Source organism: Mesoplodon mirus (genome assembly GCF_964341445.2).
Source record: "Mesoplodon mirus genome assembly, chromosome: 19".
Classification (NCBI taxonomy): domain Eukaryota; kingdom Metazoa; phylum Chordata; class Mammalia; order Artiodactyla; family Ziphiidae; genus Mesoplodon; species Mesoplodon mirus.
The window spans coordinates 50,820,137-50,846,271 of record NC_138995.1 but is presented as its reverse complement, the minus strand read 5'-3'; the positions used below and the strand labels follow the sequence as shown (position 1 = coordinate 50,846,271).

The following is a 26,135-nucleotide window of genomic DNA, read 5'->3' as shown; positions in this document are numbered from 1 at the left end:
AGAGACAGTGCGGTCTTGAGGAGCATAAACTCCAGCCGTCTTCTCTTGGCTATATGGGGCCACATCTATGAATTCACATTACAAGACCGAGTCTGCAACTCAGGAGAATCTGTGCTTGGAAGCTTCAAACTGCAACTCAAATTCCTGCCTTCTCTCCTAGAGGCCATTTTCCCAGGGATTCTCTAAGGCTATTGCGGAAAAGGAGGAAGAAGCAGGAGGGATTCACAGCTGTAGGCATCAGAGACCCTAGAAAATGACGGCCCGGGAGAGCCATGATCATGCTCCACAAACTGGTAGTGATATCTCCGCTTGAGCCCACTTTTAGGCGAGGCACTACAGGGAAGAGGAATGCAGAAAGGCAAGGCTCAGGCCTTTCCTCCAAGGAAGCCAGATTCTCAGTCACTCACCCTATCTGCTTTGGTAGAGGCAGCCATATCTGAGGCAGAGAGAAAGGAAACGCTTCACGAACTTCACGAACACCAAGGAATCACTGGGTTACTAAGGGTTACCGCCGGCGGCAGCCACACAAAAACTGTCGCACGCTCACACTGGCACAGCCACACAGAGTCACAGAGTCTCACCAACGTGGTGACACAGCGTCAGAGTCACACAGGCTGCAACAATCTCCCCTTAATCACAGACCCATGGTAACGCACTACACCAGATCATGCGTAGGCCTCACACACGTAACCGTCGTAGCAACACAAGACAAAAAGAGACACACGGACACACACACTCGAAGGAGCAGCCTGGTAGACACACCGACGAAAGCACGCCAACAAACCGGACGTACACGTTCTCAACCGGACAAAGACCGAGAGACAGCACCTCCTCGGCCCACACAGGCTGGCCCCTCTGGAGCTCCAGGTCTCACCGCTTAGCGCCCCAGAACCGGACGAAAACGCACTTACCTGCCTCACGCTGAGAAACGCTAGCCACAGACGCCGCTACGTCATCAGACTGAATCGGGCCGCAGTGGCCCCTGGGAAATGTAGTTGGAGCGGAGGGTGGGGGGAAGAAGGCTGGAAACGCTCAGGTGCGAAGGGCTCTGGGGCTTGTAGTTTAGGAGGGAGACGCCGGTGCTCGGAGAGCTGTAACGCGCGCGAGGGGCGGCCCCGGATACGCCCCAGAGCCAAAGAAAGCCCCGACTCGTCCTCTGATCCGCTGGAAGAACTAGGGCTGGGGTCCCAAGTGCTGCCCTTGCACAGACAAGGGGCATCGCAGGGAGGCGTGGGACGGAAGGCACCGAAATCAGAAGTGGAAAGGAATAAGCTCCGTTCGGGGGAGTAGGGGGTGAGACCGGAAGGAAGGGGTCAAGCCCCAGAGGTGGGAGGATCTTCCTAGGAGAGGAGCGCTCAGGTGATGCTTGTCCAGGGGGACCAACAAGCCAAGTAGCTAGCAGCTCACGTTAATTTTGGTAGCTCATTGCATTATAACCGGGCTCAGAGTTGAAAGATAAACTTTGAGAGGCTCATTTTTCCTGGTATCGTTGTTTGTCTCAGGCCAAGCAGAGCAGGAGAAAAAGACTTGTGAGGGCTGCGGAAACAATGAGAATGTCTTCTTGGGTGAGGCGGCTCTTGTCTCCCAAATAGGAAGGAAACCCTTGAGGAAACACTATGCCAGGGCAACCCATAATGCAGGTACAGTCTTTCATGGGTGCTGGACTCCTGGGGGGTTGGTGGAGGGGGGCATCCTGGGGGCTTCCAGCACCAGGGCCCACCAACCTTTATTTACCCCAGGTGCCTCCCAAGGCAAGGCAGTATCTTCCTTTGGCCCACACCCATTATATGCTCAACTTTTCTACAAGAATTAGAGGTATTCAGTGTATATCTTGGGGCCAGAATAAGCTAAATACCTGGATGGATAGGAGAGAAAGGATTTTCCCCTTTATGACACTGAGGAGGAGGGTCTAGCAAAAGGGACCAAGACGAAATGGTGCAGATCATGGTGCTTCCCAACCTTTATCATGGCACAAACAGAAAATGGTAATATTTGTATGGCACACTGGAGTTGTATAAGTTAGGATGTAGATTATGCTGATATAATAAAGACCCCAAAATACTGTGACCTAAATATCATACATTTCTCCCTCATGTAAGAGTCTAAGGGTGAGCAGTCCAGGACTGGTGGGATAGCTCTGCCTTCCTGAACAAGTAGTTTCCATCTTTGGGGCAAAGGTGAGTATTAAAATTCTCAATATCTCCCAGGAAATAGGGCAGAGGAAGGGCAGATAAAGCAGGCACAGAAATGATAATCATCCCTTTTGCTCACATCTCACTGGTTGGGTAAGATGGACTTCATAAAAATAAAAATTAACTTTTGTGCATCAAGACATTATCAAGAAAGTGAAAAGATAACCAACAGAAAGGGAGAATATTTTCAAATTATATATAGGATAAGGGTCTAGTATCCAATATATATAAATAACTTTTTATGACTCAACAACAAAAAGATAAACCCAATTAAAATTTGGGCAAAGGACTTGAATAGACATTTCTCCAAAGAAGATATACAAATGGCCAACAAGCACACAAAACGATGCTTAACATCATCAGTCATTAGGGAAATGCAAATCAAAACCACACGAAGTGCCACTTCACATCCACTAGGATAGCTATAATTCTTAAAAAAGTAAAATAAGTGTTAGTGAGGATGTGGAAAAACTGGAAACCTTGTGTACTGCTGGTGGGAACGTAAAATGCTTCAGCTACTGTAGACAGCAATTTGGCAGTTCCTCAAAAATTTAAGCACAGAATTACCATATGATTCAACAATTCCACTCCTAGGTATATACCCAAAGAACTGAAAACAAGTACAAGTACACACATGTTCACAGCAGCACTATTCACAATAGCCAAAAGGTGTAAATATACCAAACATCCAACAATGAACAGATAAACAAAATGTGGTACATACATACAGTGGAATATTAGTCAACCATAAAAAAACTGAAGTACAAATAATGCTTACATGGATGAACCTGCAAAACATTATGCTAAGGAAGCCATATACAAAATGTCACATATTGTATGATTCCATTTATATGAAATATCCAAAACAAATAAATCCATAGAGATAAAATGCAGATTAGTGGTTGCCTTAGTGGGGCTGAGGGGAGAATGAGGAGAAACTGCTTAATGGGTAAGGGGTTTACTTTGGAATGATGAAAATGTTTTGGAACTAGACAGGTGGTGGATGAACAGCATTGTGAATGTACTAACTACTACTAAATTGTTCACTTAAAAATGGCTATTTTCTGGATTAAAGACCTAAATGTAAGGCCAGAAACTATCAAACTCTTAGAGGAAAACATAGGCAGAACACTCTATGACATAAATCACAGCAAGATCCTTTTGGACCCACCTCCTAGAGAAATGGAAATAAAAACAAAGATAAACAAATGGGACCTAATGAAACTTCAAAGCTTTTGCACAGCAAAGGAAACCATAAACAAGACCAAAAGACAACCCTCAGAATGGGAGAAAATATTTGCAAATGAAGCAACTGACAAAGGATTAATCTCCAAAATTTATAAACAGCTCATGCAGCTCAATAGCTAAAAAACAAACAACCCAATCCAAAAATGGGCAGAGGACTTAAATAGGCATTTCTCCAAAGAAGATATACAGACTGCCAACAAACACATGAAAGAATGCTCAACATCATTAATCATTAGAGAAATGCAAACCAAAACTACAATGAGATATCATCTCACACCAGTCAGAATGGCCATCATCAAGAAATCTAGAAACAATAAATGCTGGAGAGGGTGTGGAGAAAAGGGAACACTCTTGCACTGCTGGTGGGAATGTGAATTGGTACAGCCACTATGGAGAACGGTATGGAGGTTCCTTAAAAAACTACAAATAGAACTACCATATGATCCAGCAATCCCACTACTGGGCATATACCCTGAGAAAACCATAATTCAAAAAGAGACATGTACCAAAATGTTCATTGCAGCTCTATTCACAATAGCCCGGAGCTGGAAACAACCTAAGTGTCCATCATCGGATGAATGGATAAAGAAGATGTGGCACATATATACAATGGAATATTACTCAGCCATAAAAAGAAACGAAACTGAGCTATTTGTAATGAGGTGGATAGACCTAGAGTCTGTCATACAGAGTGAAGTAAGTCAGAAAGAGAAAGACAAATACCGTATGCTAACACATATATATGGAATTAAAAAAAAATGTCATGAAGAACCTAGGGGTAAAACGGCAATAAAGACACAGACCTACTTGAGAATGGACTTGAGGATATGGGGAGGGGGAAGGGTAAGCTGTGACAAAGCGAAAGAGAGGCATGGACATATATACACTACCAAACGTAAGGTAGATAGATAGGGGGAAGCAGCCGCAGAGCACAGGGAGATCAGCTCGGTGCCTTGTGACCGCCTGGAGGGGTGGGATGGGGAGGGTGGGAGGGAGGGAGATGCATGAGGGAAGGGATGTGGGAACAGATGTATATGTATGACTGATTCACTTTGTTATAAAGCAGAAACTAATAAAAAATTATTAAAAAATTTTTAAAAATGGCTATTTTCATATTATGTAAATTTCACTTCAACAATTTTTAAAATGTGAATGGTGTAAACACTGCAATTAAACAGCAGAGATTTGCAGACTGAGTTTTAAAAACAATACCCAATTGTATGCTCTTCACGAGAAACGCATTTTAAATAGAAAGACACAAATAGGTTAAAAGTAAAAGGATGGGAAAAGATATGCTATGCTAAGACTAATTAAAAGAAAGCTAGAGTAGGCATATTAATATCAGATAAAGTAGGTTTGGGAGCAAAGAATATTGCCAGGGACTAAGAAGTTCATTTTGTAATGATACGGGGATATATTAGTTAAGAGTACATAATAATCCGAAAGGTTTAGGCATTTAATACAATAACTTCAAAGCACATAAAGCAAAAGCTTATAGAACCAAAAAAGAAAAACAGACAAATTCACAATTATAGCCAGAGATGGCAAAACCCCCTCTCTGAAAACAATTGACAAGAGATAGTAGACTTAATATAACAGGTATTAAAAGAATAGGAAATACATAAATGTACCAAACTACATCTGTTTATTTAGTATATGCATGAGTTGACATTTACAATAAGTGGGAAAGGTGGATTATTTGTAAATGACGCTGAGAAATGGGGTAGCCATATGGGGGTAAAATGAGATTCTTACCAAAAAACTTAAAATGTAAAAAAAATGAAAGCACAGAAGTAAAGGAGAAATCATGTGAAACATTTTAAATTGTCTCAAGATGTAGGCCTTTTAAATATGAATCAAAACTTAAGAGCCTTAAAAGAAAATACTGGTAAATTAGATAACATAAAAATCAATTTTGCATGGCAAAAGAGGACTGTAAGCAAATTCAAAAAACACATAATACACTGGAAAAAAATTTGCAAATCACATCATAAGGAGCTAACTCCCCTACTATATAAGTAAAAGGTCACTTTCCAATTGAATACTGGGCAAGAAATATAGACAATTCACAGAAAAGAAGCTCAAACCCATTCATAATAAGAAAAAAGCAAATAAAAACTACACTGGGATATGATTTCCCACTTATCAGATTGATAAAGATCCAGCAGTTTAATGGTTTGCCCTAACAGATGAGAAATTTATACTCAAAAGCTCAAAATACATATACTTTCTGAATATACATGTAACAGTTATAAAAATTGATTACATATGAGGCTATAAAGGAAGACTCATTCAATTCCAAAGAATTAATATAAACCTCTAATGTAATAGCATTAGAAACAAATAACAAAAAGATAGCCAAGAATTGTGAGTTAAAGAGGAACCCCTAAAATAAATTACAAAACATGTGGAAATGCATAATGCAATAGCATAGGACAGAATACAACAATGAAAACGCTAAATGCCAAAACTGTAGGACACAACTTATGTAGTAGAGGGAAACATACAACTTAAGTACATTTTCAGGGAAAACAAAAAACTAAATTCTCAATTCAAAAACGTAGATTTGGAATATACAATGGAATATTACTCAGCCATAAAAAGAAACGAAATTGAGTTATTTGTAGTGAGGTGGGTGGACCTAGAGTCTGTCATACAGAGTGAAGTAAGTCAGAAAGAGAAAAACAAATATCGTATGCTAACACATAAATATGGAATCTAAAAAAAATGCTTTTGAAGAAGCTAGGGGCAGGACAGGAATAAAGACGCAGACGTAGAGAATGGACTTGAGGACATGGGGAGTGGGAAGGGTAAGCTGGGACGAAGTGAGAAAGTGGCATGGACATATATACACTACCAAATGTAAAACAGATAGCTAGTGGGAAGCAGCCGCATAGCACAGGGAGATCAGCTTGGTGGCTTTGTGACCATCTAGAGGGGTGGGATAGGGAGGGTGGGAGGGAGACACAAGAGGGAGGAGATATGGGGATATATATATATATATATATATATATATATATATATATGTATATATGTATAGCTGATTCACTTTGTTATAAAGCAGAAACTAACACACCATTGTAAAGCAATTATACTCCAATAAAGATGTTTAAAAAAACCCACAAAAATGTAGATTAAGAGGAGAGCACACTCAAAAAAGAATTAAATGAGAAACATAAAGGGCAGAAGAAATCAATAAAGAATTAGGAAAAATAAGAGAAAAGGATAACAAAACCAAGAGATAGGTTTTTTTGAAGATCAATGATCAATAAGTTACATAAACCCCTGTCAAAGCTGATAAAAATAAACGAGCAAAGATGTAAATGAGAAAATGAGTAAGAATCCAAATGAAGTTAGAATAATTATAAAAGAATCTTATGAATGACTATTTGCAAACAAATTTGACAACTTAAACAAAATGAATACATTTCTAGAAAATATAAAATAACAAAGTTGGCACAAGAAACAAAATTTGAATAAATGTGATACACTGAAATAGTATAGAAACATCACCTCAAAAGAAGAAAAAGCCTAAAGCCCAGACGGACTTACAAGTACATTTTAACTAAACTTTTGTAAATAGATTTGATGACCGATTTGATAAGAGATAAACATGGCTAAAAAAATAAAGACCCACTTGATAGAAGGTCCAAATGATGAGGAAGTATAGAGATAAAAGCGTCAACTCACCAGTAGTCAATAACAATAATGCAAACTAAAACATTCAAGGAAGATAAATCTTATCAAGTGTTTACAAGGACACAGAGGTGCTCTTGAGGAGAATGTAAATAGTTGCAGCCATTTTAGAAAGTAATCTGGTTGTACCCCATAACATTGTGCAAAAAAATCCTTTGCACAATATTCTATAGCAAGTAGTCTAACCTAGTTCAGGTCCACAAGGGGACACGTACCAGGATGTTCTTTGTGCCAGCCAGGAGTTGTATGCAGAAATGAATAAATTAAAAGTAGAGGGGCTTCCCTGGTGGCGCAGTGGGTGAGAGTCCGCCTGCCGATGCAGGGGACACGGGTTCGTTCTCCGGTCTGGGAAGATCCCACATACCGCGGAGCGGCTGGGTCCGTGCGCCATGGCCGCTGAGCCTGCGCATCCGGAGCCTGTGCTCCACAACGGGAGAGGCCACAGCAGTGAGAAGCCCGCGTACCGCCAAAAAAAAAAAAAAAAAAAAAGTAGAACACATTTACTATGAATTACTATGCCAATGTTAGAAGCACTGAATAGCGTAACAGCACTGTGCACAGAAGAACATGATCAAAATCCAAAATATGGTACTGAGTAGAAAAAAGGGACACTTTTATAGCATAATACCAATAATATAAATTTCAAACACACAACATGACTTATTTGATAGGGGATATATACACATTTAAGGATGCATACCAAACATAGCTGTGTATGTGCCCATGGGGGATTAGGAATTGGGAACGACGGGGGGAAGGACCAAGAAATGAGTGTTAGACTAAACAATTTTGGTAATATGCTAGGAATTGAGGTCCAAAAATATAAATGCAAAATTTAAAAACCAAGAGCCATACCCTTCCTGGCCTCTATTTTAATAGAAGGCAGAGTCCTAACAGCCCCATATATCCCAACAGGGAGCTCTGAAGAGACTCTGGAACTTCAGTTCCCTCTCCCGAATCAGAGAGAAGGGCTAGGAGCACTGCTGTTTGAGACTCCATACACTGGGAAACAGGACACAGGGGCAGAATTTGCAATTCTGTCTCATATAAGCAGCTGGCTCTCACGCACGCAATTCAACTTCCTACTTAATTTCATCATTAATAATTGCCATGTTAACTGTTTACATATATTACAGTCAATTAATCCTCACAAAAACATGGAAGGCTGTAATTATTTTAGTTTTACAGATAACCAAACTGAGTCTGAAAGAAGTATAATCACCTTTTCAGGTTCTCCCAACTAAAAGACCTGACATCCATGTGGAGGTCTAATGCCAACAACTATACATGTGCCAGTAATCAAGAGTGGATACTTCCACTACTCTTTCTGGAAGAACATGTGAGAAATTCCCCCACGCAAATGCCTTAAGAAAGCTGACCAGGAAAGTGACTCATTCTTCTGTCACTAAAGTAGCCTCAACTCATGGCTTCAAGCAATCTGCTTTTCTCTATCATACAATTTATTGTCTCCCTGTCCTGAGCTCTGTGAATAAAGTAGGGTACAGCAAACATTCTAAGAACTAGAATCAATGTGAAATGATGCTCTAAAAAGGAAACATTTTTTCCAGCTGTCTCTAAAAGGGACCCAATATAATAGCAGTAATTTTGCCCCCAATTCATGTGCAGTCCTAGCATCCAAATACAGTAATTGCTAAAAGGGTACAGGACTCCATGGAAAATTTACTTCTATCAATACATCACAAAAACCTTTGCATTTGCTCAGGAAGAGATGTCTGAAATGCTTTTAAAAAGAAATAAAACTTTCTATTAGGAGGAAGAGAGCAAGTGGAATTTTAACACACCTGAAGAAGCTTAGCCACATTTCCTTTTGGCTCATTTACATTAATCGAGGCAATTTTAAATTATCAATTTTCAAATGGTTGTTTTTTTAACAATGTTATTGAAACAATGTTCACAAATCTTAAAACAACTTCAAGTTTTATAGAGTAATTAATATATATTTCTTATTAAAATGAGCTCTACTGTGGGCCATCTTTTTCTTCTTGGGCAAGAGGAACAATAGAAAATAGAAAATATAGTATATAAGGAAAATGCAATCTTACTTTAGACTCTTTCTCAGGCCCCCAAATCCATCTAGCAAGACCTTTTGCTGAGAAAAATTATTTGAAAACTTCTATTTCTGATTTCATAACCTCTTTCTGTTCCTGATCAAGGTTCTTGGACTCCTTAACCAATAGAAATTGCTAAGAGGCCAGATGAGAAATTCAGGCAAGGCTTTATTGGGACTCATGCTGCAGCACAAGGGAGCGAAAACAAGTAACAGATGCCCTTGCTCGCTCTTGGTGTGTGCGTGGGGGTGTGAGCTGATCCCTAAATGGGGTGAGGGTCAGGCTGGAAGGGTGGCTTAGGTGGTCGGCCCACCTCCTTGGTGGTGCTGTGTGCAGGGATTACGTGCAGTACCCTGATTCTGCCCTTGACACCTCAGAAGTGGCAGTTGGGTTTTTGGTCTTGTTGTTCATAATTTGCCCCAACTGCACATGCATGCAGTTATTTTTTAGGCCTATATAGGTTTTTTGTATTCTGTTGCTCCAAGAGACATTTGTCCAGGTGCACGCACTGTAGCAAAGGGTGCCAGGTTCCAGGTCCCAGCCTGTCTCATTTCAAAAGTATATGCTTGTTTTCTCCCTCCCTAAATTCCTTGGAAGGTAGCTAACTTCATGACTTTGGACAGAAAACATTTAGGATGGGTCTGGAATATTCTATTATTGCCAGAAAGTAAAGTTGCTTGCAGAGATATCAGGGCAGCAGTGCTGAAGGGAGCAAGGAGTTAGCTTAAAGTGGCCCCAATGGCTAAATTCTGATAATTTGAGCATCTATATATATATATATATATATATTATAATTAAAATGTGTTAAGACTGTAGAAGGCCATGAGTTCATGAGACTAAAAGGAAAAATGTTAAAATGTAATACACAAATACAGAGGCATAATAAAATGAGAAAATTTAGTAAGAACAAAGTATAAAACATATATATATATACACACATACATATAATTATATGCATTTCCTTTCCGTTAGGTAGATAAGGGCTATACATGTGTATATGTGTGTACGTGTACATGTAGCATGAATAGACAGATCTCTCATCTCTCCCAGGTCTTTAATCAAAAGTTAACTTCAAAAGAGGCCTTCGCTGGCCACACAATCTAAAATATCAACCTGGTCACCCAGCTCTTCCTTCACCTTTTTCTCCTTAGAAGTTACTCTCTTACATAGTATATGTTTTACTTATAAATATTTTTTATTGTCTATCTTCTTCACTAGAAATTAGCTCTATGAAGGCAAGGATTTTTGTCTGTTTAACTCACAACTGTTACCTCCAAAGCCTGGATTAGAACCAAGCCTGCAACAGAGTAGGTGCTCAATACAAAAAATTTAAATAAAACACATACACATAAACACACAAATACAAACCTTCTACTTAAACAAGAGTAAATAAAGAAAACTCTTCTATATGACAAGCAAAAACTGCATAAACTGTAACAAGGCAGAAAGATATGTTCAGCACAATAACCAGATTAAAAAAGAAATCCAAAAATTCATTGCCATTGATCACACTCAACCAAGTGGAAAAGGTTTAACCAGTGCGTCCTAAATGGATTAGTTCACATCCTAAAGATAATTAACTAAACAGACCTAAACTCTTATCTCTTAGGATAGGAAATCTCTAGCTGGTCCTAATATCTATAACATACTAATAAAGCATGAGTTTTTAATAATGCTAAAAGATCAAGTCAGTATATCACAATAAGACAATGGATTGTATAGTTGTAGATAAACAAAATTTAGGTACCTCATTGTGAGGAGAAACATCAGATTGTAAAGTACAGACACCTGTGCTAAAGGCATGGGTGTAACAGATTTTATCAACATTACAAGTGAAGTTTAACAGTAAAAACAGAATCAGTGGCTTGGGTTTATATCACCTTGGAGGGAGAAATCAGGTGCCATACTTAGATCAAGAATCAATTAGTGAACAACTCACTCATCACTGGTCTGAGTCATTATTTTTTTTCCTTTAAGCTTAGTAAGTTTAAAGTAACCCTGAGGAGCTTTCTGATGTAAGTTATAACTAAACCCTTAGAACATATTCAAATAAGTGTTCCTATACCTCCAGAAAATATGAGAGAATAAAGGAATGATTACATTTAGCTTACGATTATTAATATATTTTAGATTAGATATAATGCAAGTTTGGCAGTGTTTTAAAACCATTATATTTGTTTCTGTTCAAGGTTTGAAGTATTCAATTATACTAGATCTGTAATTTAAGTTGTTCAAAGGAAATTTGTCTTAATGTTTAAGAAAAATAATTTTCAGATTTTTATTAGATATAAGTATAAATTGACTATTAAATTATATTAGTAGTCATTGTTTTGCTCCACACACATATATACACATGTAAATCCTTCACTTTTTCATAATTCATTTGTCCTGATCTGTTTTTATAGATGCTCTCCAGACAATGCCCAAGATTATAACTGGTTCTAACTGTTCAAAGTGGCAACGTCTCCATATTAAAGTTTACCTTCGTATATACACTCAGATAAAACAGGAATATACTGCCCCACACCCTCCTGTTCCTCATTACTCTGAATAGTAATGATTTATACTCTAAAAATTTTAGGCTCCAACTGCTTTACTTTAACCATTAGTTGAAAATGGCTCATTCTTTTTGTCTGCCAGCAATGTCTTGTCTAATATGTCTAGTTCCACAGAAGTTACCCATAAACTTCTTAAACCAAGTTTACAACCCACCCACAAAAGAAGACCTCATTCACAATTCTGTGTTATTCTATCACACGATATGTTTAAACCCACGCTGAAAGTAGAAAATCAAATAATTCCTTTAAGATGAAGAGTCATTCATTAAACTGATGGGTCCATTATTCTCTTAGCTGGCCAATCTTTCTTTAAAGGTCTATAGTGAGTCACTGCCACAAATGATTTTAATTCCCTATGAGAAAGGCTGGTAATAAGTTTTACTAAGTGAATTTTTAAAAATTCTTCCTTATTGTGAAACAGACTAATGAATACTAAATTAGTTTTTATCAACAAATAAAATGTAACGATCTCTCAGCTTTATGAAGGCTGTGTATTTAACTTTCATATACTTGTTATGAGGCTTATCCTCAGGATAAACAATTATGCCATATAAAAGATTAAGGCTTTCTCACATGTGTAGCAAACATGGGTGTATGAGTCAGGACTCTGATTCCAAGAGGCAAAAACCCAAGTCAAATTAACATAAGCAGAAAAAAGAAAATTTATTGGATCACAAAAATGAAAAAGTAAAAGATGGTGTAGACTTCAAACATGACTGGATCCAGAAGATCAAACAGCATCCTCAGATTTCTGTCTCTGACCTCAGTTTTCCTTTGTGTTAGATTTATCCTGGGAAGGTTTTCTTCATGTGGTGGCAAAAAGGCTACTGGTGAGTTTTTAACCTTACTAAATCCTTGAAACTTGCAATTCTGGGGTGGGGGAAAAATCTTTTCTTACTGCCCATAATAATAACCCCCTAGGACTCTACTGGTCTAGACAGGGCCATTTGTAAATCCCTTATCTATCATGAGGTTGAAGAAAATAATTGACCTGCCTATGACCAATCTACTGCTCTCCCTGATTAAACAATTTCATCCGAATTATATGCATTGAGGGTGAGGTAAGTCTCAAACAGGGTACAGAACAGATCCCAAAGTAACAGATGTCTACCACTCAGGCTATTTCAAATAAGGGATGCTCATGAACTGAAGGCTTCTCCATAGGTACTACATTCATAGAATTACTAACTGAAGAACTCACTGATATTTATTTAATAAGGACTGAATGGTGACTACATGTTTTCTTTCTTATACTTGTTATACATAATCAGAGAGTTTCTCTATTATGAATTTTCTGATGTCGTCGAAGAGCTGAAGCACAGCTAAAATTGTTCCCACATTCATTACAGTTATAGGGTTTTTCTCCAGCATGAATTCTCTGGTGTAGCCTAAGGGACAAGATCTGATGGAAAGCCTTCCCACATTCATTACATTCATAAGGTTTCTCTCCAGTATGAATTCTCTGATGTTGATTAAGGTATGAGCCACAACTGAAGGCCTTCCCACATTTGTTACATTCATAGGGTTTCTCTCCTGCATGACTTCTCTTATGATGAATTAGAACTAAAGCATCACTGAAGGCTTTCCCACATTTACTGCATTCAAAAGGTCTCTCTCCAGTATGAATTCTATGATGTCGATTAAGTTGTGAGTCAGTCCTAAAAAACTTCCCACATTTGATGCACTCATAGGGCTTTTCACCAGTGTGAATTCTCTGATGTTGATTAAGGTGTGAGCGATAGCCAAAGGTCTTTCCACATTCATTACATTTAAAGGGTTTCTCTCCTGTGTGAATTCTTTGATGCAGAGTAAGGGCTATGCGTCTGCTGAAGGCTTTTCCACATTGATTACATTCATAGGGTTTCTCTCCAGTGTGAATTCTCTGATGTTGATTAAGGTGTGCACTCTGTCTGAAGGCTTTGTTACATTCCTTACATTCATATGGTTTCTCTCCTGTGTGAATTCTCTGATGTTCCACAAGGAAGGCATAACGGCTAAAGGCCTTCCCACATTGACCGCATGCAAAGGGTTTCTCTCCAGTGTGGATTCTCTGATGTTGAGCAAGGTGTGCACTCTGTCTGAAAGCTTTGTTACATTCCTTACATTCATATGGTTTCTCCCCAGTATGAGCTCTCTGATGCTCACTGAGAAAGAAGTCATGGCTAAAGGCTTTTCCACAGTCATTGCATGCATATGGTTTCTCTCTACTGTGAATCCTCTGAGGTTGAGTAAAGAATGAATAACAGCTAAAGGCAGCACCACATTCAATGTATCCATGAGATAATTTTCCAAGATGAGTTTTGTGATGTTGAGTAAGTAATGAGTGGAAACTTAAGAGATCTGAAAAATCATTACTTTCATAACGTTTCTCCCCAGGAGGAATTTCTGCATCTTTACTAAGGTATGTACTCTGGTTGAATTCTTCACATTCATTACCTATCAAAGATTCCTTCTCAGCATGTAGTCTTTTATGTTCAGTTAGAACTGAATTTGGGGGGAACATTTTATCATAAACATCAAATTTATGTACTTGCTCTACTGTGGGAACTCTCTGTTGTGTTAAAAGTACTGAGTTCAAGAAAACATTTCTCTCAGAATTATTATATTCATTGTCTCTTTTCATGGCAGAGATTTCCTTAAGAGTTGTCACTTGCCTGAAATGACTCTCCTGATTTCCCTGATGCTGCTCAAATTCACCCTCATATTTCCAGGCTTCTCTGAAACTGGAGGATTCAAGGCCATAACTTGTAAGTCTTTCCATTATCATCCCCTGGGATATTTCCTCTTCATCAATGTACCATTTTGGAGATAATGCCTTGATTTCATACAAAGAGTCCCATTCTGAAAAATATCAAGAAAGCAAATGTCTCCTTTTTACCTTTCCAAGGAGAAAGAAAACTGTTATAGAAGAAATTAAAGAATTTACTTGGGGGAAAGAGGGGAGAAAGTCATGGTTCTGACTTTTTTTTATCAAGTTACATTCCTGTCAGCAACATGAAATATGTCTTTGAACTCATTCACACTGGCTAACATCATTCTAAAAATATTTGCCCTTACCTCATTATTGTTTTAATTTGCAATTCTATGATTATAAAATTGAGCATTTTCATATATATTTATGTACCTTTTATATATTTTGTGGTTTCTTCTTTGGTGAATTCCTTATTCAGGTACTTGGCATATATTTTAATTATACTGGCATTTCTTTTAAGTGGTTTATAGAAGTCATTATAAATTTAAGACATTAAGGTTTTATGAGCATTTTCTCCCTCAAATCACCTGTCATCTTCATTTATAATTTTATTGTCACATGTCATCTTAATTTATAATGCTTCTGATAAAATTTTTTAAAAATTTGTATTAACTCAATTCTTTCAATTTTTCCATTATAGAGCCTGGCCTTTATGTCATTTTAAGAAAGACTTTCCAAAACCCAATATTATACAAATATTATCCTTAAATTTTAAGAAAATCTTTTTACACCACTAATTTGAAAAACTACCTTTATCTAATACTAAATTCTCATATATACATGGGTGTATTTTTGTACATTCTTCACTGTTCCACTGATCTATTTCACTGTTCTTATATCATACCAATCTCATGGATAACAGGCAAAATTCTTAAATACTAAAAATTGAATCAAGCAGTATATTAAATAAATAATATACATGATGAAGTATGTAATTCAGAAATACAAAAATTGTTCATCAATAGGAAATCCTTAACAATATTATTATATTATTCTCTATACTTTCCTATATTTTTAACCTCATCAGTAAAAAAAGAAAAAAATATTTCCAGAAATAAAAACTTGACTCTCCATCCTGATAGAGAACATATCTACCAGGAAAAAGTGACCCAAAATGGTCAAGACTAAAACATGTCCTGATAAAATGACTTTAAAATGAAAGGTGAGCCATGGCTGCTGAGCCTGCGCGTCCGGAGCCTGTGCTCCGCAACGGGAGAGGCCACAACAGTGAGAGGCCCGCGTACCACCAAAAAAAAAAAAAAAAAAAATTGTGAGACCTAAATCTGTTTTTCTACAGTGAGAAACATGATGTTCCAGATGTATAGAAGACCTGGATAAAATGAGAAAGCTACACATTATGCTGGTCGTTTCAGGGAGTGGGAAAGGATGGCAAGTCGTAAAATATTATGTTTTCCTTTAATCTTTTAAAATTTCACTTGTTACAAAGAACTTGAATTATAATTGTACTTTAAAAAAGTAACAATGGAAATTTAAAAGAAAAAATATATTGTGTGTTTAATTACATTTCATAGAATTATTTTATTATCCCTGAATCATAGTTCTGTTAGTACACCAGTATAGAGATTATTGCCTAATATTTAGGTGAGAACCATTTCCTTTTGTTTTTGAGAATAATTCTGTAAAATCATTTCCAGTAATGGCACTCTTCCCCAAATCAAAGGTTTAACAAGGGAGATGCAAGCAGAATAATCATGAAAACACAAAGCAATACAACAGCAACAAAAAATTTCTAACTTCCAATAACAGCTCAATTTAGAAGAGGGTTTATGTCTTCAGAACAAAAGCATTCCTCCTTGACTCTCTAACCAGTCAAAATCTGTGTATTCTACAGAAAATCTGTGATGTTATTCCCATAAAACTACCCTTTACTGCTTCTGCCTCCATTAGATTTCCTAAGCACTAGTATTTTAATGTACAGGTTTAAAACAAAATCCTAATGTGATTTATTTATAATGTGTGTGTTCTTTCTCTTATCCTAGTGTCTAAAGTCTTCGCCATGGCTGGACCCCGAATAATATACCTTTACATGCTAAGTGATATCTGGAGAGTGGGAGAGGTTTAATAAATACCCTAACCCTAAAGTGTACCCTAACCCATACCCTAACCCGTACCCTAACCCTAACCCATACCCTAACCCTAAACCATACCCTAACCCATACCCTAACCCTAACCTGTAGCCATACCCTAACCTGTACCCATCTAGGAGATCAGAACAAAATATAAAGGCACTTATACATAAAGGGAAAGTATCAAGCTGGCATCAGACTTCTTTGTAACAACATTCAACACCAATACTATACTATAAGCAACTTAAGGAAAGAATGGCCAATTATGAACAAGGTAGAGCGTAGGGGGACATTGCTTGCATGAACTCTTTTTGAGGAAACTGCTAGAGAGCAGATTTCAGCCAATCCAGAGATGTCCAGAGAAATTTCAGCAAAATGACCTAGTGGAAACACTAAATATATATAACTACAGAATTAAGACAAAAGGAAAGGTTGGGATAAATGTGACACAAGAGCATGTAAATATAATATGCCTGGACAATGTAAAAAGCATACAAGTAACAAAATTTGGGAAAAGAAGGTGGGGAGTATAATAAGGCTACTTATTGACGCATCTGTAAGAGGTAAAAAAATCAAAGGCTAGTTTTTAAAGCTGACCAATCAAGTAATAGAAGGAATAAATACTGTCTAAAGAAACAGAGGACTATAACCGTGAAGGCACTAGAACAAAAGAAGAATCTTCCTAATTATTATAAAAACTATAGTATTACACGACCAAAAAAAAAGCCTAGGAAAACAGACAAGCTAAAGTCTTTTTTAAAAACTGTAAAAATCAGAAAATATAACACAAAACAATGTACAGAATTAAGCCCAAACATATCAAAACCATGGTTGGACTTTCACCTATTAAACTGAAATGGTATCCAGATTGGTTCACAAAGCAAAACTCAATTATATACTGCATATAAAGCTCACGTTTAAAACAAGGTGATTTTACAAAGTTGAAAATAAACAGATGATAAAGGCCCTAAAGAAAGCATAAAAAGGCAAGAAACAGATTCTCCCCGAGGGCCTTCAGAAGGAAGGCAGGCTGCCAACATCTTGATTTTAGCCTTGTAAGACCCATTTTGAACTTCTGACCTGGATCCAGGGCTATATGATAATAAACTTGTGTTGCTTTCAGCCACTAAATTTGTGGTAATTTGTTATAGCAGCCATAAGAAATTAATACAAAAAGCAGACAGGTACAACCTTTTTGGGGAGGAATTTGGCAATTCCTAAACTACATATGCACTTACTTAGCAATCCTACATCTATGAAACAACCCTGAAAATAAAGCCTCAACAACAGGAACATACATATTTACAAGGTTATTTATTGAAGCATTGTCTGTAATTGTAAACTACTGCAAACATCCTAAGTGTTCACACATTATATTCAATAAATTACCATAACATCCACAGAATGGAGTATTCTGCAGCTGTTAGAAAAATGAGGAAGCTCTCCGTGAACTCATATGGAGGGATCTCCTGTACAGCTGACCCCTGAACAATGCAGGTGCTACGGGTATAACTTTACAGTCAGCCCTCCGAATCTGCAGTTCAGCATCCATGGATTCAACCTACCTCAGATCGTGTAGTAAGTATTTATTGAAAAAATTCACATATAAGTGGACCCTCGCAGTTCAAACCATGTCATTATAGCTAAGTGAAAAGAGCAAATGCAAATCTACAGGTATATCTGCTCATTTGTGCAAAAGAAACATAAAAAGGACAAACCTGAAAATAAAGACTGGTGATCTACAAGGGGTGGGTAAGAAAGGGGCAGGAAGAAGTAGGCAACAGAAACAAGACAGTAAGGATGAGGAGGGAGCAACACTTTTCTGAGGATACATTCTTGTAAAGGTCTGATTCTTAGGAGCATAGTAATGTTTCAGATTCAAAAAAAAAAAAAAAGTAAAATCAACCAGGATGTAGTAGGAATCAACAGAAACAAATGAATCTAGAAGAACTAACCTAAGTAACTCTGGAAAATAGTTTTTGACTGAATACTTAAGACTAAAAAAGTACATTTGTACCTAAATACAAATAATGTAATCTACTTAGTAAATTTATTTCCCACAGAGGAATAGGTTAGAAATTCTGAAACTACTTTGTGTGTACACTTAAATGGAGGAAATAATTAAATACTTTGCTTCTCACTGTCAGGAGAAGAATTACAAATAAGTAAAGGACAAAGGCTATGATAAACCCTGTGGAGGGTAGGACTAAAATCAAGGTATCAATATAAACCAATAGTTTAATATATTTAAAAAAAATAAAGGCAGAAATAAATATAGAAGTGTGCGGGCCTCCCTGGTGGCGCAGTGGTTGAGAGTCCGCCTGCCGATGCAGGGGATACGGGTTCGTGCCCCGGTCTGGGAGGATCCCATATGCCGCGGAGCGGCTGGGCCCGTGAGCCATGGCCGCTGAGCCTGCGCATCCGGAGCCTGTGCTCCGCAACGGGAGAGGCCACAACAGTGAGAGGCCCGCGTACGGGGAAAAAAAAAAAAAAAAAATATAGAAGTGTGTGTCTGTCTAAAAGTGTGTGTTGGTATACATACATATATTTTCCAGCTCAATCTGCTGTGAGGGCCTAGAAGAAATCACTTCCAGTAGCAATAAGTACACCTAGTACCCAGACCTTGGTTTCTAAACATCATTTCCCAATAAAAGGAACCAGAGCTCCTTGGAGAAGTGGTTGATTTAAGGCTGGGGAAAGGAAAACAAGATGAACCTGGAACACCTGGAACCACGAAGTGGGGCATGTTAAAAGGTCACAGGAACCAACTTGGAGAAGATCTCAATGGTCAAAGCTGGAACGCTTTGAGCAACAAAATAATGACACAGTAGTTTTAACTCATAGGAAAAAAAAACCCATCATTCCATAAATATGAAGAAATATTTTAATATATAAACAAATGGGAGAGATGAAACAGCTCTTCCAGAAAGAACAATCCTAGTTAATATGTGTAAATAAAAGAAGGAAATAAAAATGTCAACACTGGGCCGTGGATGCTAAAATTAGTGGGCAAAAGTTTCAGAAGAAACTGAATAGTATCAAGTATCTTCCCCAAACATTTATTAATTATAAATAGAAAAATAGTAACTTTACAATGGAGAAACCAGGCAGATACCACCTTCACCAAGTGATGAAAATTAACATCACTGATAACAAGATATATCAATATTATCAATCCTTTGGTATGATGCACTCACTGAGAAGGATACAACATTATTTCTGTGGCACTCTTTTCAAAAATGCACTACCTCAATCTAACCATGAGAAAACGTTAGATAAACCCAAATAGAATGCAAGCAAATGTAATGAGCCATTTGTCTAGAGTGAAGCATATCTGAAGACTCTGGAGAGACTTCTCCAAGAAGGTAAAATCAATAGATAGCCTAATGTGTCTGTGTCATAAGAGATTTAAACAATTGATCAGGAGTTAAGAATTGAGTTAGGAATATGTATATAGAAAACTAAGGGGAAAAAAACAGACAAAACCCCAGATAATTATTAATGCCAAGAAAAATAAAAAGTACAGAAAAAGTAATCTTGGTATATGCACAGCACAGCTACGACTAGCACTTAATAGCCATAATAATGTAAACACTGAACAGTGGTTCAATAAAAATTAAGATATTGGTATGGGACCTAACCAAACTTACAAGCTTTTGCACAGCAAAGGAAACCATAAAAAACCCCCAAAAGACAACCTATGGAATGGGAGAAAATGTTTGCAAATGATGCGACAAGGGCTTAATCTCCAAAATATACAAACAGCTCATGCAACTCAACAACAAAAAAACAAACAACTCAATCGAAAAATGGGCAGAAGACCTTAATAGACATTTCTCCAAAGAAGACATACAGATGGCAAGCAGGCCCATGAAAAGATGTTCAACATCACTAATTATTAGAGAAATGCAAATCAAAACTACAATGAGGTACCACCTCACAACGGTCAGAATGGCCATCATTAAAAAGTCTACAGGGCCTCCCTGGTGGCGCAGTGGTTGAGAGTCCGCCTGCCGATGCAGGGGATACGGGTTCGTGCCCCGGTCTGGGAGGATCCCATATACCGCGGAGCGGCTGGGCCCGTGAGCCATGGCCGCTGGGCCTGCGCATCCGGAGCCTGTGCTCCGCAACGGGAGAGGCCACAACAGTGAGAGGCCCGCATACCGCAAAAAAAAAAAAAAAAAAAAAAAAGTCTACAAATAACAAATGCTGGAGAAGGTGTGGAGAAAAGGGAACCCTCCTACACTGCTGGTGGGAATGTAAGTTGGTGCAGCCACTATGGAAAACAGTATGGAGGGTTCCTCAGAAAACTAAAAATAGAATTACCATATGATCCAGCAATCCCATTCCTGGGCATATACCTGGACAAAACTATAATTCAAAAAGATACATGCACCCTTATATTCATAGCAGCACTATTCACAATAGCCAAGACATGGAAACAACCTAAATGTCCATCTACAGATGAAAGGATAAAGAAGATGTGGTGTACACACACACACACACACACACACACACACACACACACAATGGAATACTACGCAGCCATAAAAATGAATGAAATAATGCTATTTGCAGCAACATGGATGCAACTAAGAGATTACCATAATAAGTCATAAAGAGAAAGACAAATACCATATCACTTATATGTTGAATCTAAAACATGGCACAAATGAACCTATCTACAAAACAGAAACAGACTCAGACATAGAGAACAGACTTGTGGTTGCCAAGAGGGAGGGGGTGGGGGAGGGAAGAACTGGGAGTGTGGGATTAGCAGATGTAAACTATTATATACAGGATGGATAAACAACAAGGTCCTACTTATAGCACAGGGAACTATATTCAATATCCTGTGATAGACCATAATGGAAAAGAATATTTTAAAAAAAGAATGTCCATATGTGTATAACTGAGTCACTTTGCTGTACAACAGAGATTGGCACAACGTGGTAAATCAACTACACTTCAATTAAAAAAATAGATAAAAGTTAAAAAATTATGATATCAGTGAGATAGGAAGACAGAAATTGTGTGTGTGCGCATGCATGCTCACACACATGTTGGATTCAGGATTAGAAAGTACTAAATTCTTATTTTCTTAGTGAAGATATTGAATGAGATCTAAACCTGAAAAAAACAATCAAGAAATAGCAACATAAACATATTTATTGGAGACATGAAGGAAACACCAAAAGAAGCTGCAAAAGTAAAGAAAGTGGATCCCTCTAGGGAGAGGGAAACTGGGAAGCAGGGCAAGAGACCTCCTTTTTTAAAGGAATAAGCCTTATAAAACAACTTGTCTCTTCAACCAATGTGCATGCATAACTTTGATAATAACTTTGATAAAAATAAAAACTCTAAAAAGAAATCTAGAAACGTATATAACTCTGTCCATAAAGGGGAAAGAAGAACTTAAAAGGAACAAGATTCAGGGTATAGGTAGAAATATTCTTGAGAATATAACTTGATAGAAATAGAGAGGAAATGACCCCCTGAAGCCCAGGACAGCCTCCTCAAATGCAGGGCAGTCTTCTTATGACCACTTGGGCTGTCACCTTACAACAGCCCTCCCTGTTCCCCATCACTCACCTGCATATTGACCATCTGACATCTCTCTCTCCACCATGCAAGGATCCTTCCCTTGCTCCAATAAGGAGATCATGTTGGGCTTAGAAATGGAAAGTCCTGTTTACAGGAGAAGAAAAATGAGAGCCAGCAAGACAGACAGATAGATAAACAAATCAACTTGCTATTGCTCTTCCAGACTCAGACTCAATCTCTTGGTCATTAGGCAAGAAAGGACATTAGAGGAAGGGCCAGAGAATGGAATGATGCTTGAATGGAGAATGAGAAAGACAAAGCTTCTTTCATAGCAGCCGTTCTCAAAGTACTAGAGCAGAAGAACCATCACCTAGGAACTTATTAGAAATGCAAATTCTCAGGCTGCCCCAACCAGACCTACTGAATCAGAAGCCACAGTGGTTCTCAAATTTTAATGGGCATCAGAACCACTTGGAGGGCTCATTAAAACCCAGATTATTAGGCCTATTCCCAGATTCTGTAGGTCTATAGTGGGACCCCATAATTTGCAATTTAAAAAAGTCCCACGCCATACTAATGCTGCTATCCCAAACCATCATTCTAGAGCAAAGGGAACTATACTCATTTATAACTCTATGAAACTACTTTGAATAATTTCCTGGGAATACGAAGTAGAAATCCAGCTAAGCATTTAAGATGACCTAGATATTCCCAATGGAGGAAGCAAACCTCATAGGGAAGATTTGAATTATGGGGGATACATATCCTTACCAAGCCATACCAAGTTCCTGTAGTTCTCCAACATGACATCTCTGTACAAATCCTTCTGAGATGAGTCCAGCCATTCCCACTCCTCTTGGGAAAAATTTAGAGCCACATCCCTGAAGGTCACCAAACCCTGAAATTTTTTAAAAGATGCTGTTTGCCAAGTACTCCCATACGGTCCTAGCATCTTCCTCAGTCTCTCTCAGAAGAATTTAACTCAGTTGATCATCTCCTTTTTTTTTTACAACTTTATTGGAGCATAATTGCTTCACAATGGTGTATTAGCTTCTGCTCTACAACAAAGCGAATCAGTTATACATATACATCTGTTCCCATATCCCTTCCCTCGATCATCTCCTTGAAATGCTTTCTACTATTGACTCACGGGACCCACACTCTCCTGGTTTTCCTTCTACATCAGTCCTTCTTAGTCTCTTTTGCTGGTTCCTCCTCTTCTTGTCAGCCTCTTATATTGAATGCCTTAAGCTCAGTCCTTGGACCTCTTTCCTATCTACATTCGCCACAACCCTACCCTCAAGATAATCTCATCCTGTCCCATGGCTTTAAATACACTAATGACTCTCAAATTCACATCTCCAGTCCTGAATTCTAGATATATAATCAATACTTTACTTGGATATCCAACAGGTCTCTCGAATTTAATATATCTAGAACTCAATTCTTTTTTTTTTTTTTTTTTTTTTTTTCTTTTTGCGGTATGCGGGCCTCTCACTGCTGTGGCCTCTCCCGTTGCGGAGCACAGGCTCCGGACGCGCAGGCCCAGCGGCCATGGCTCACGGGCCCAGCCGCTCCGCGGCATATAGGATCCTCCCAGACCGGGGCACGAACCCGTATCCCCTGCATCGGCAGGCGGACTCTCAACCACTGCGCCACCAGGGAGGCCCTAGAACTCAATTCTTGATTCTTATCTCATCCCACCCTGTCTTCCCATCTCAGTAAATGGCATGACCATTTACACAATTGCCCAGGTCAAAAATCTTTGTAGTCATTCATGATTTCTTTCTTCCTCTCATACTCCACAACCAATCCCTGATCAAATCCCATATTTTCTATCTCCAATATACACCCAGAATCTCACCAGCTCCAATGCCACTACCATGGTCCAGGCAGCTATCACCTCCCACCTGGATTACTGCAGCAGTCTCCTGACTGGCCTCCCTGCTTCCACTTGTTACTTCTCTGTTATTTATTTTCCTTTTAAAACATAAATCAAATCACATCACAAACACCCCAATGGTTCTCCTTCACCTTTAGAACAAAAATCAAAGTTCTGGTCATGACTTTTAAGGGGCTGCATAATTTGGTCCCCAGCTACTGCTCTAATCTCACAGTGCACAGTTCCATCTGAGGATACTGGCTTATTGCTATCCCTGGAACACATCAAACATGCTCCCAACACAGTAACTTTGCACTTGCTATTCCTTCTACTTTTTTAAAGCTCTTCCCCGGATCTCCACAAAACTTACCCCCTACTTTCACTCAGGTTTTTCTTGCTCAACTGTCACTTTCTCAGAAAAGCCGTCCTTGACCTCCCTATTTGATAATCACACTCCATCCTTTATTTCACTTGCATTCCAACACAACAAATCGTGATCCATCTAAAGAGGGAAAGTTCTGTTCCATCATAGATTTAAGCACAACACTGAGTAAAAAAAAGCAACTAAATGTTTTGTAGAAGGATTATATGAACAAATAGTGGAGAGAGAGAAGTGAAAAGAGTGCTCACTGGGCTACTTGTGACTCTCTCTGAGGTCCCAAAGTCCTGAAAAATGATGTGGAATTTCTGGAAACAAAGCGAAAACATCAACTTACCTGGGACATGGCTTTACATAGTCCAACAGCCATTCTTCCTTCCTTCTTCAATTTTCTCTTTTGGAGAACAAAGTCCTGAGAAGGGAGAGTTAAACAAGAAAAAAAAAATGGCAGAGCAGCCCTATGTTGCTGATCTGAGACTCACAGAGTTTTTTGCCCCTTTATGGTCCCTAGTTTCTTTACATGGACCAGCCCTACTCTGTTCCAAGATCTGAGAAAAAAGGCTAAAGCTGAACTTAACCCCTGAAGTCCTGACTGATATTAAGGACACACAGCCTGAACTCAACAAAATCTAAAGTCCATCCTATCGCCAATAAGACAATTTATGATCTAGCCCTGGCTGCCCCTTAGACCTCATTTCCCACTCTTCTCTCCCTTATTCACCCTACTCCAGGCATACAGCTTTCCTCATAGTTCCTCAAACACTGTCCACACTCCTTTTTCAAGGCTGTGGCATTGGCTTTTCCTTCTGCCTGGACAAGGCACATTTCCTCTCTTCATTCTTATCTGTGCTCAACTGTTAACAACATTGGAAGGACCTCTCTATTCTACCTAAAGGGAATCTCCCTCCCAGTTATTATTTTTCCTTATCTTGATTTATTTTTCTTCTTAGCATTTAACGTCATTAGACATGTTACTTTTTTTTCTGCTAACTGTTGTCTTCCCAAACAATAGTATAAGATTTAAGACGGCCGGCATTTGTTGGGTTCACTGGTATATCTCTAGTGCTAGAATAATGCCAGAACTATTGTGAGTGCTAAAAACATATTTGATAAACAAATAAAGAAATCTTACCGTGGCTCCTGTAATATAAATAGCAATGTTACACATGTTGTGTATGTCATTACCTTATTTAATCTTCACAAAACTGCAAAGGTAGGTATTATTATCCCCATTTTACCACCAAGTGAAATTGAGGTTCAAAAAGCTTAAACAGCTAACTCAAAGTCATAAGAGTCAAACTGCAGTGTGGCTCAAAAACTGGTCCTCTTTCAAGAGACCACAATGTTTGTATGGGAAATATTCAACATAACCTGAGAAATCAATGCTATATGTTTTTTAGAGAAGCATAGTCGGAGGCGGCAGGTGTTACCTCTATTACTCCACAGAAATTCAGCCTGAGGCAAACATTGACAAATTTCAATACCAAACCAACAAGAAACTGCACAGCCTGAAACAAGTTCCTTGTCTTCTCAGAGCCAATATTTCTTCACTCTGAAAACAAAGATAGTTGTGTTTGACTTAGAATTTAAGATATACAACCCCCTAATTCTGGGCTACTCTGCACTAACCAACTCAATCTGTAAGAAAATTATTTCCTTACTGTAATGCAGCTTGAATTTGTCCATAAAAGCCTTTGCAACCCAAGAGGAGAATCAGTGAAGTCTTCT

At 38.3% G+C, this 26,135-nt stretch overlaps 1 protein-coding gene across 1 annotated transcript; it reads right to left on the bottom strand.

Moving 5' to 3' along the window:
• Positions 1 to 12,401: 12,401 nt before the first annotated feature.
• On the bottom strand, positions 12,402 to 25,931 carry ZNF527 (zinc finger protein 527). The gene is made up of 5 exons (XM_082607069.1): positions 25,838 to 25,931; positions 24,745 to 24,819; positions 22,918 to 23,044; positions 22,195 to 22,290; positions 12,402 to 14,604 (listed from the first exon to the last, which is right to left on the bottom strand). Exons 2-5 carry the CDS (start codon positions 24,775 to 24,777, stop codon positions 13,031 to 13,033), a joined length of 1,830 nt encoding a protein of 609 aa, XP_082463195.1. The 5' UTR covers positions 24,778 to 24,819; positions 25,838 to 25,931; the 3' UTR covers positions 12,402 to 13,030.
• Positions 25,932 to 26,135: the final 204 nt, after the last annotated feature.

Bases quoted from the DNA above. Each gene is read 5' to 3' on its own strand.
- ZNF527 (XM_082607069.1), bottom strand. From the start codon at position 24,777: ATGGCTGTTGGACTATGTAAAGCCATGTCCCAG. The intron at 22,291-22,917 runs GTAAGGATATGT...TCCTGTAAACAG, and splicing joins CAGGAACTTGGTATGGCTTG to GACTTTCCATTTCTAAGCCC. The intron at 14,605-22,194 runs GTGAGTGATGGG...GATATTTTTCAG, and splicing joins GTCAGATGGTCAATATGCAG to AATGGGACTCTTTGTATGAA.